Source organism: Quercus suber, unplaced genomic scaffold (assembly GCF_002906115.3).
Source record: "Quercus suber isolate HL8 unplaced genomic scaffold, Cork oak 2.0 scaffold_60, whole genome shotgun sequence".
Classification (NCBI taxonomy): Eukaryota; Viridiplantae; Streptophyta; class Magnoliopsida; order Fagales; family Fagaceae; genus Quercus; species Quercus suber.
Genome location: NW_027069525.1, coordinates 1,114,417 through 1,125,815, shown reverse-complemented (window position 1 = coordinate 1,125,815; position 11,399 = coordinate 1,114,417). Strand labels below are relative to the sequence as shown.

The following is an 11,399-nucleotide window of genomic DNA, read 5'->3' as shown; positions in this document are numbered from 1 at the left end:
TTTTGAGAAACTATATATATATATATATATTAAAACGTACCGACGTAGTGAATGCCCAGTTGCCTTCAATGTACCCACAAATGTTTAAACTGATTTCAGACCTACATAACCTTATTCAATAGGGAATGAACTTCACCATCATTTTTGTTTCAAAAGTTATCTTGCCATATGCAATTATGCATCATGTTGGGTGTAGTAATAATCTTCCTTTTTTGTATACCTCTGTTCTAGATTCTAGCCTTTCTATGTAATCATGAGTATAAATTTTTTTTTAAAAAGTATTATATTTCTTTTTATATGGTCTATGGCCATGAACTCTTGAATTCCACAAGAAGTTTAGGCCATAGGTACATCCTACTTGTACTTGTTTGGGTATCAAATAGGCAAAAGTCTATCATGCATGCACCTCATGCGAGGAGGTAGATACATACACTTAATGCATATAATACTAGAGATAGGTTCAAGTTACACTTGGTATAACTCTTTAGAATTACACCTTTTTGAAACCAATAGATTTAAGTAGATCCAACAGTTAAAAAAAGACTATAATTATTACAAATATTCTGATTAGAATCTAATTTATTATCCTCATTTATTATCTTATAAACCTATCTCTAAACCCAAAAAAAAGTTTGACTTCTAACCCTCTCTCGAGAGAGAGAGAGAGAGAGAGAGAGAGAGAGAGAGAGAGAGAGAGAGAGAGAAACATAAATGAGAGAGAGAGTCCCAAGTCAAACTTTTTTTGAGTTTAGAGATAGGTTTAGAAAATAATAAATGTGGATAATTAATTAGATTTTAATCAGAATATTTGTAATAATTATAGTCTTTTTTTAACTGTTGAATCTACTTAAATCCAATGGTTTAAAAAATGTGTAACTTGAACCTATCTCATAATACTATCTTGTTAATTAGTAATTGGAGTGCTTTTAGTGATCCATCCATGTATAAATTGATCACCAATTGACACCCAAATACATTTGTGACATAGGTTCCTGTTAGTTCAACTAGTAAAGTCTCTGATGGTTGTATAAGAGATTTGGAGTTCAATCTCCACCTACACCAAATCGGTACGCTATAGGTTAAAACTCTCTTTAAAAATAAAAATAAAAATGTTTGTGACAAAGTGTGTGGTCTTAGGACAACTTTGAATTCCACCCACACTAATCCATGGAAAATCGAGTGTTGTAAGGACATACATTAAAAATTAATAGATACTCAATTATGAATAATAATGCACACTTAAAAAAAAAAATACACATGTTTAATGATTCATTGGCTTATACACACAGATTCATTATGGCTATGTGTGTTTTTTTTGGACATATATGTACAGTTTGACTTTATTTTTAAAAATGTATAGAAGCATTATTTAATAAAACATCAAATACATCCTTACCATTGCCCTAGGGCTTGGGCATTCACAATCAACTACATCGGATGGTTGTGAAAATGAGTGTGCTCTTATAATTTTTCATTAATATTTTTTAAAGAGAAGTACTATGCCCCCAACAAATTCCCTAACTAACATATCATTTTTTTTTTCATACAAGATATAAATTTTACTTTAGAATAGATCATTAGACCTAAATTTTTAGACCTAAATTTGAATAAGTAATAACTTACCCGTGTGATTTGTTGTTCGAAAATATGTTAACCTAACATTACTTATTTTTATTTGGTAGCGAATGAGCTAAAGGAGGAAGCACGTGCAAAGTGGTGGAAAGTGAGCTGTGAGGGAGGCCAATGTCTGCTTCGTGGACAGTATCTCACACGTGTAGAGTCGACACCCGCGCACTCTATTTAAACCAACTCAAGTCCTATACCTTCGCCAAGCCTAAAACTCACGAGTCACGCCCTCTTGTGCGCCACTTCACGCACTGTGCCTCTCCACTCTCCTCTCTCCACTCTGTTTCTGTTAAATTTAAATTTCCTAATGTTTTTTCAAAATTTATTTACTTAAAAGTATATAAAAAAAAACTATATAAAGAGAGAGAGAGAGAGAGAGAAAAAAAAAAAAAAAATAAACTCACTTTGTTTTTCTCAGCTGGTGAATAAAATGGATATCAGCCAGCGGGCCCCGAAGCCGCCACAACGGCCTCTCGCCACCACCATACACGACAGAGGGACCCGCCGCCGCCAACAACCAAACAAACCGTCAACCCCAAAAGCATCGGACGCGTTGCCTTTGCCACTCTACTTGACGAACGCCGTGTTCTTCACGCTCTTCTTCTCGGTGGCGTACTACTTGCTCCACCGGTGGCGCGACAAGATCCGAAACTCTACGCCCCTCCACCTCGTCACGCTCCCGGAGATCGCCGCCATTGTTTCCCTCATTGCTTCCTTCATCTACCTCCTCGGTTTCTTCGGCATCGACTTCGTCCAGTCCTTCATCTCACGCGCCTCTCACGACGCGTGGGACCTCGACAACCACCACAACTTCCTCATCGACGACGAACAAGATCCCCGCCGTACACCACCGCAACAACCACAACCGGCACCACACCATCCTGAACCGTTGATTTCAACTCTCTCCTCCGAAGAAGACGAGGAGATCGTCAAATCGGTCCTCGTCGGCAAAATCGCTTCGCACTCGCTAGAATCACAGCTCGGTGACTGTAAACGAGCCGCCTCGATTCGGCGGGAAGCGATGCAGAGAATCACAGGTCGGTCAGTCCAGGGTTTGCCTCTAGAAGGGTTCGATTACGCTTCGATTCTGGGCCAGTGTTGCGAAATGCCAATTGGGTATGTTCAAATTCCGGTGGGTATTGCGGGACCCTTGTTGCTCGATGGGTTCGAGTACTCGGTGCCCATGGCTACAACCGAAGGGTGCCTTGTGGCTAGCACAAACCGTGGGTGCAAAGCCATTCACGTGTCAGGTGGGGCCACTAGCACGTTGTTGAGGGACGGAATGACGAGAGCACCAGTGGTGAGGTTCGCATCTGCTAAAAGAGCTTCAGAGTTGAAGTTCTTCGTGGAAGATCCAGTCAATTTCGATGCTTTGTCTGTTGTTTTCAATAGGTCTGTTTTTCTGTCTGGTCATGTTTATTTTAACACTGGATTTTCATTTGCTACTCGTATTCTGACTTGATTTAATTTGATTCTTGCTTAGTTGTCTTTCTTTATGGTTTTTTTGTTTGACTTTGATTTTAATTTGTCTGTATTTTTTGTTGCCCTCTGTTTTAATTGAAGAACGATGACGTTGATAGGTTTAAATACATGGACACGTCTTCGGTGATGGCTTGGCTTTGTCAGTGGTTTTTGTTTTATTCTTTTGGTTCTGTTCTGAGAAAAATTATTACTGTTAGGTAATCATAATTTTACAATTCTGTGTCCAAGAGGAGAGAATATTTGAGTGAAAGTTAGAACCCCTTTCTCCCTTGTGTGTGTCTGTGTGTTTGTTTCTCAAGAAAAAAGTATTTGAGTGAAAGCTGGTGGTTTATCTGATCCTACTAATAATTAATACTATTAAAAGAAGAGCCCCTTTTCATAGCAATTGAAGGGAGTATTGATTTTAAGGTTGTTCAGTGATAGGATTCTCAAAAAAGGATAAAAAAAAAAAGTTTTTCAGTGACAGTGACATTGGTGTAATTGATTGCAGGTCGAGTAGATTTGCAAGGTTACAAAGTATTCATTGCTCTCTCGCTGGGAAGAATCTGTATATGAGATTTACCTGCAGCACAGGTGATGCGATGGGAATGAACATGGTGTCGAAAGGGGTTCAAAATGTTCTTGATTTTCTTCAAACTGATTTCCCTGACATGGATGTAATTGGCATCTCCGGTGAGTTCCATGCTCTTTGCTACTATAAAAGCTGAGAATTTACTTTTAGTAACTGGTTTAGGCTGGATATAATTTACTGCTATGAGTAAGCTATTTCTTGGGCTTGTTTTACCCCCCAATAATGGATTTATCTTCTGTCTTGAATTGATGTTTAAATTTCATTACCATGGATATTTGTCAACATCAGTCCATAAGAAATTGTGAATTCAACTGATTTGACATGCTTCAAATTAGATATGTATTAATTCGATGGACTAATAAGTTTGGGTTCATTATCCTCATCTATGTCGGTACTGTCTTTCAAAATGTTTAAAACTTTTAACACCAGCTTATTGTTTGAGCTCTATCTTTTATTCTAACTTTTTTTTTGGTATTATTTACTATGGTTAGGTTGACGGCCAGCATAAAATTTTTTTACTTTATTATGAATGGTTTTACTATAGAAATCCACAGTTGACCGTAAAATTTTTGGATTAAGGTTTAGTTGTTGTTTCTATGAGTAAAAAATTGTAGACTTCTAGTTGCAGTAAAATATCAGGTTTGCTATTTCAGTAATTAATATGTATGCAAAAGCAGATTCTCCCACATGACAGCACTTGTTTTATTTTTGGATCCCTTCATTTTTATCTTGAAAATAACTCTATTATTTGTTTAAGCACCATATCATGTGCATACTTGGTGAATTATTAGCATCAACTTTGGCCCCTCAATTGTGAACGAATTTTAAAATATTTTCTCTTTCAACATCATGCTGCAATTCTTTTTAAGAAGTTCATTTCATTTGGACCCCTCTTTATAAGCAGTTGTCTTATTAGAGATGTTAGAGAAATTTAACAAAATGGAATAAGAAAGTAATTCCATTGTACTTGCTGACTATATAGATCTCTCTTTTCATATGGATGTATTTGAGTTAATTTCCTAAGGCTAGGCCAATTTATTTATATTTTAAAGAAACCATATTCATTGTGTAAATCTCTTTTTTAAAAATAAATAAAAGAATCGAGCTTGGCAATATCAGTTCAGTCTCTTATTATTTACGCGTTACGTAATTGACCAGGAAATTTTTGTTCGGACAAGAAACCTGCTGCTGTAAATTGGATTGAAGGACGTGGAAAATCTGTTGTTTGTGAAGCAATAATCAAGGAAGAGGTGGTGAAGAAGGTATTGAAAACCAATGTAGCAGCCCTGGTAGAGCTCAACATGCTTAAAAACCTTGCTGGTTCTGCAGTCGCCGGTGCTCTTGGTGGATTTAATGCCCATGCCAGCAACATTGTTTCTGCAATCTTTATTGCCACTGGCCAAGATCCGGCACAAAATATTGAGAGTTCTCACTGCATCACCATGATTGAGGCCATCAATGATGGGAAGGATCTTCACGTCTCTGTGACTATGCCTTCTATTGAGGTAATCTGGAATTCCCTAGTTATAATTAATTGAATTATTGATTATAAACTTGATGGCTTATTTGATTTATGTTTCTGTCAGGTTGGTACCATTGGAGGTGGGACTCAACTTGCTTCTCAGTCAGCTTGCTTAAATTTGCTTGGTGTGAAGGGTGCAAGCAAAGAGTCCCCAGGATCAAACTCAAGGCTCTTAGCCACCATTGTAGCTGGTGCTGTTTTGGCAGGGGAGCTCTCCCTGATGTCTGCCATTGCAGCTGGGCAGCTTGTCAGGAGTCACATGAAATACAACCGATCCAGCAGGGACGTGACCAAAATATCATCTTGAAGAAAAAAAGGCGGCCCCAGCAATTGAAATGAACTAGAAATAGAAGGAAAAATAGGCTGGGAGGAGAGATGAATAGAAGCCAGGTGGGGGAAGAGCAAAGCAAAATTAAGCAGTTGGTGCCCATGTGATATTGCATTTGCTTTCATAAGTGTAAAGGATGTTAATGTAGGAATTGGGGGAGATAAGGTCTAGTTGTATTGCTCTCTCTCTGATAGTATGATTTCATATCCTGGCGACCCCGTGAGCTTAAAAGCGCCCCCACCAAAATAAGTGGTCTGTGTTTGTGTCCTCAATTGTCGCTTTAGTCTCTGTTCCGTGTTTGTTGTCATTTGAAATTAAATGCTTGTAGCGGGGGACCAGCTGGCCTCTTTGCTCCTTACTAGACTCGTGGTCTTTATGTTTTTCCTACTGTCAACTAGTACAAAACAATGGCGCCTCCCCAGAAATTGATTAGAAGAATAGATTTTCTATTTTGGTTACTGCCATGTACTTATTTTATTTGCCTCTGTATACTGGACTTATTGTAATTTTCTGCGCCATTGCAATATCTCTTGCTGCTTGTGTCAGATTGCTCTTGGAGCATGTAAGAATTACCCATATATTAAAGCCAGGTACCCACCTCTCTCTCTCTCTCTCTGAACTTTATTAAGCAGAGACTTTTTTTTGTTGTTTCAGCCAAGAACTGGGAACTTTCAACTGACTACCAAATAAGCACCTGGAACACAACTTGTACACAAGACTACCCAACTTTCACAAACAAACCAGTCTGCACTAACTTGACCTCACTGCCTCACACTATTCTTTCGAAGTACAGAAAAGGGAATTACCCCATTTACAACATAAGAACTGCGCGATGCTTGTTAAGATTTTTATATATGTGTCCTACTTAAAAAAAGGACAAAAAATTATTAAAAGAGTTGTCAAAAAGGATTAAAAAAAAAAACTTATAAAAAATTAATGTTGCAATACTTTTTTTTATATATGTGTCCTATGAGGTGATGTTATAATGTTGCAATACTTTTTTTTTCTAATACTCTATTTCTTCATAATAATCATATTATGTCATTTCTTTTGTGTATAAATGTTGGAAATGCTGTACATATCTATAGGATTGATTAAATTCTTATATCGTATTATTGACAATGAATATATTATATGTGTTGTTGTTTACGTTGGTATTTGCTACTTGTGGAATATAAACGAATTCATTGCTTTAGAACCCTTACACAATGAGTACATATTAATGGTCCCAGATAAAGATGGTGATATTGTGAAGGTGATGTTACATGCTATAATAATATGTAGTGTACTATTTAAAATAGTAATAATAATGTGTAGTATCCTAATTATAGAAAAAACGTCTATCTGTTCATAAAAGGTCTCAAACCTACAACGAGTTGTGCCTTTCCTAACACTTGCAACAAGAGATGAGGACCTTGGCCCAATACCCCCCACCTATTTATTCCCCAAATTAAAATTTATTTGATAATAAATATATTAATATAAATATTTGAAGTTTGGCTACTAGTAATTCAATTAGTTCAAAGAGTTATAAAAAGTGTCCGCTTGTGCCTATAATGTGTGGCCCTCCTCAAAGGATTAAAAAAATATATATATATATAAAATTAAATATTTTAAATATTATTTTCTACAAAATCAGTGTTTCTCGCAGTTAAAATCTTTTAGTAATCAAAATATATTATTTTTTTAAAGTTTGGATATTTGAGTCTTAAGGGCATGACATTTGTTTTTTTTTTTTTTTTTTGGTTTTTTGGGGGTGGGGGGGGGGGGTTATATGTGTATGTGTGAGAGAGAGAGAGAGAGATAGTTGAGTTCAAATTGGTATAACTTTCAGTAATATTATATTACTTATTTTTTTATTGAATGTGATTTTTGACAAATCCACCATTGAATTATATTATTTCCGTATATTCTTCATACTTGTAAAATTTCAAAGTAATCAAAGATCAATACTCATATCACCAATCAATTATTTAAATTCAATTTTTCGTAATTTAAAATAATGCATAAAAATGAGTTTATGCAAAATTTCAACATCTGATTGGCATGAAAATTGGTGTGTATATTAAAAACATATAGAATGTGTAATCCAACAGAGAGATTTTCAATATATATGGCAAGTTATACATAGTGTAATTCTAAGTAATGTTAGACTACTCGATAAGTTGTTATTAAATTCATATTTTAAAAATCTCATCGTTAGATTACATATTCTATACATTCTTAACATATATGCCAATTTTTATGCTAATCAGATGTTGTGTACCGTTTACTCTATAAACTTATCTTTTATACATTATTTTAAACAACAAAAATTTAAATTTAAACAATTGATTAATGACATGGCTATTAATCTTTGATCATCTTGAAATTTTGCAAGTATAAAGAATATACGAAAATAATGTAATCTAACGATGAATTTGTCAAAATTCGTATCCAATTAAAAATATTGAATAGTGTAACACTATTTAAAATTACACTAAATTTAACTTGAACTCAACCCATATATATTGTAGGGACATTGGGCTCCGGAGCCCATTATTTATGCATATAATGGACCTAAGGCCTAAGCCAAGGACTGAAGGCTTCCGAGGGAGAGTAAACGTTGTCAAAGGAACCCATGTTGGCAAACGGAGAAGTTAGTTTAGATCATAACGGCCCAGGGGGTTGTGCCAAGGATAAGAGACTCCTCAACTAACCGAGGCCGAGGTCCGTAAAGGTAGTTTGTCGATCGGAGGAACGTCACAGAAAAACTCAATTGATACGGATAAGCACTATGGGAGCTCAGGACAGGGAAGTGTCTTAAAATATCTAAGGAGAAAACAGCTATCTCCGCATTAAATATATTGCAGCTAACTCCCTGGCCGTATTAATGTGGAGGTGATACCTGAACAGTGAATTTCAGCCTTACAACTACTACGTGAAGACTTATGGGGAGTGCTGATAGAACAAGTATTAACACCAACCATCTGGCATGCACGTGGAAGATAGGGATAAAAAGGAAAGACAGTATAAAAAAAGGAGGGGGCAACGAGACTAGGGGATTGAAACATTAAGGAAGAAACACTGTAGCAATCTAAAACCAGACTTGTAATCATATTTGAGAGCATTATTTAAGAACCAGTCTCCTCGAATTTCGTCGAGGACATTTTTTCTTCAGTTCAAACTTGTCTATTTTCACTCTTTTGTCATCAACTTACTTAACTTGTTGTTTGATTAACTAAAGCCCAATTTTTCTAACCCATTTCTCTACAAATTCATTGTCTTAGGCTTTTTGGGCCTAAATCCATTCATATTTTGGGCTAGGAATTCAAATTTGGTTCTTGCATATATATATATATATATAACAAACAAAACAAAAACCCCAAATGTCAATCCTTAAGACTCAAATATCCAAACTTTAAAAAATATATATTTTGTTTACTAAATGATTTCAACTGCGTGAAGCACCAATTTTGTAGAAAATAATATTTTAAAATGTTTAATTTTAAAAATCTTTTTTTTCTTTGAGGGCCAAAAATTATAGGCAATCCGACCTTTTTTTTACACTCTTTGGACTAATTGAATTACCAGTAGCCAAACTTCAAATATTTATATTAATATGTTTATTATCAAAAAAAATTTCTTTGGGGAGAAAATAGTTTGGGGGCATTGAGATCAAGGTCCCAATGTGATCCATCTCTAGTTGCAACTGTTAGGAAAGACCTAACTCGTTGTAGGGTTGAGACCTTTTATGAACTGATAAATGTTTTTTCTATAATTAGGATACTGCACATTATTATTATTATTATTATTACTATTTTAATCAGGACACTATATATTATTATAATTAGGACACTACATATTATTTTAGAGCAATGTATTTAGTGGGTCTTGAAGTAATGATCTCTCGTTTATTCCATTATTATAAAAGAAGGAAGTAACATCAACTATAAGAGGTTTTTTCATTCTCAAAAAAAAAAAAAAAAAAACAATAAGAGGTTTTTTTTTTTGGTCAAGTTATTTGTGATGTCATAATTTTGCCATAGTTTGTCTAATACTCCATGTTTCTTCATAATAATCATATTATGTCATCTCACCCGTGTATAAATGTTAGAAATTGTGTACATATCTATATGATCGATTAAATTCTTATATCATATTATTGACAACAAATATATTATATAAGTCTTTGTTTATGTGGTGTTTGCTACTAGTATAATACAAACCAATTCATTGCTTTAGATCCTAATGAAGTGCAAATTCATCAGTCAAAGTAAGTGCGTCCAAATGGAGCTAGACTCTCGTATCTCTAACTGTGGAAGTGGTGTGATAGCTCCCTCAAAAATGGTCACCAGTGTGGTGTCTGCTACATTGTCTTCGATGCCAAAGTAAGTATAAGAAAGCTCTTTGCAAAAGAATAATTTAATATAGTAATGCAACAATAAGTATTTCTAGGTGTTTTTCGTACCTCATGTTGGTGCTGGGAGGGTTGTATATATACATTCCCATAGCCCCTAGCCATTGTGACTGTTATGGTGGTTTAATGCTTCTTTTGGTAACGTCTCATGGTCAATGATGTGAGCTTTGATGGGCTTCTAACGGTCTGTACAACTGTTCCTGTAACTGTCCGAGACATTTATTTGACCGTATTGAATGAGTTCTTTTCCTTCATCAGTAATGTGACTTATATCGTCAAAGGCACCTGGTTAGTCCGCCTATCAATATTGCCTCGTTGGTTTGAATGAGGTCGTCAAGAGAAGTTGAGTTCGTCAATCCCATCAGATCCCTTACACAATGAGTACATATTAATGGTCCCAGGTAAAGATGGCGATTTTGTGAGAGGGTTATGATTACTTACAATAATAATATGTAGTGTCCTAGTTAAAATAGTAATAATAATGTGTAGTATTTTAATTAGGGTTGTGTTAATGGGCACTGTAAGGTGCTAGTTAACAACAACTTTTTTTGCAACTTTTTATCTACTTTTTGTAGTTTTTTGTCATTTTTGACAATTTTTTAGTATTTTTTTTATTCTTTTTGACAACCCTTTTAATAACTTTTTGTCATTTTTATTAAGTCGAACCCATATAGAGAAATCTTAACAAGCACCAAACGGTGCTTGTTAACATTTCCCTTTTAATTATAGACAAGCATCTAGTTGTTCATAAAAGGTCTCAACCCTACGACAACTTATGTCTTTCCTAACAATTGCAACTAGAGATAGACCACATTGGGAACTTCGCCCCAATGCCCCTCCTATTTTATCGTGCGGTGCTTGTTAACATTTCTCTTTTAATTATAGATAAGCATCTAGTTGTTCATAAAAGGTCTCAACCCGATGACAATTTATGTCTTTCCTAACAATTGCAACTAGAGATGGACCACATTGGGAACTTCGCCCCAATGCCCCTCCTATTTCTCCCTAAAATAAAATTTATTTGATAATAAACATATTAATATAAATATTTGAAGTTTGGCTACTAATAATTCAATTAGTCCAAAAAGCGTAAAAAAGTGTAGGTTTGGCTATAATTTGTGGCCCTCACCTAAAAAAAAAAATACAACTATTAACATTAAACATTTATAAATATTATTTTTATACAAAGTTTGTGTTTCACGCCGCTACAATCATTTAGTAATCAAATATATATTTCCCTTGTCAACATAAAAGTACCGGTAAATAAATATAAAAATTAGGGGTGATAATTTGTGTTCGCATGTTGGGTTCGTGTCGTGTCAACTCATAACTATTCAATTATATAAGTCGACACTAACCCGACATGATTATCAGATTTTATCAAAGCAAAAAAAAAAAATATATATATATATATATATATATATATAGACACACACACAAATTTTAGTACTAACCCAATTGATCTGAACTA

At 34.9% G+C, this 11,399-nt stretch overlaps 1 protein-coding gene across 1 annotated transcript; it reads left to right on the top strand.

Annotated features, from left to right (window-relative positions):
• Window positions 1-1,814: 1,814 nt before the first annotated feature.
• LOC112029959 (3-hydroxy-3-methylglutaryl-coenzyme A reductase 1) lies at window positions 1,815-5,987 on the top strand. The gene is made up of 4 exons (XM_024062637.2): window positions 1,815-3,018; window positions 3,599-3,780; window positions 4,838-5,184; window positions 5,266-5,987. Exons 1-4 carry the CDS (start codon window positions 2,057-2,059, stop codon window positions 5,506-5,508), a joined length of 1,734 nt encoding a protein of 577 aa, XP_023918405.1. The 5' UTR covers window positions 1,815-2,056; the 3' UTR covers window positions 5,509-5,987.
• Window positions 5,988-11,399: the final 5,412 nt, after the last annotated feature.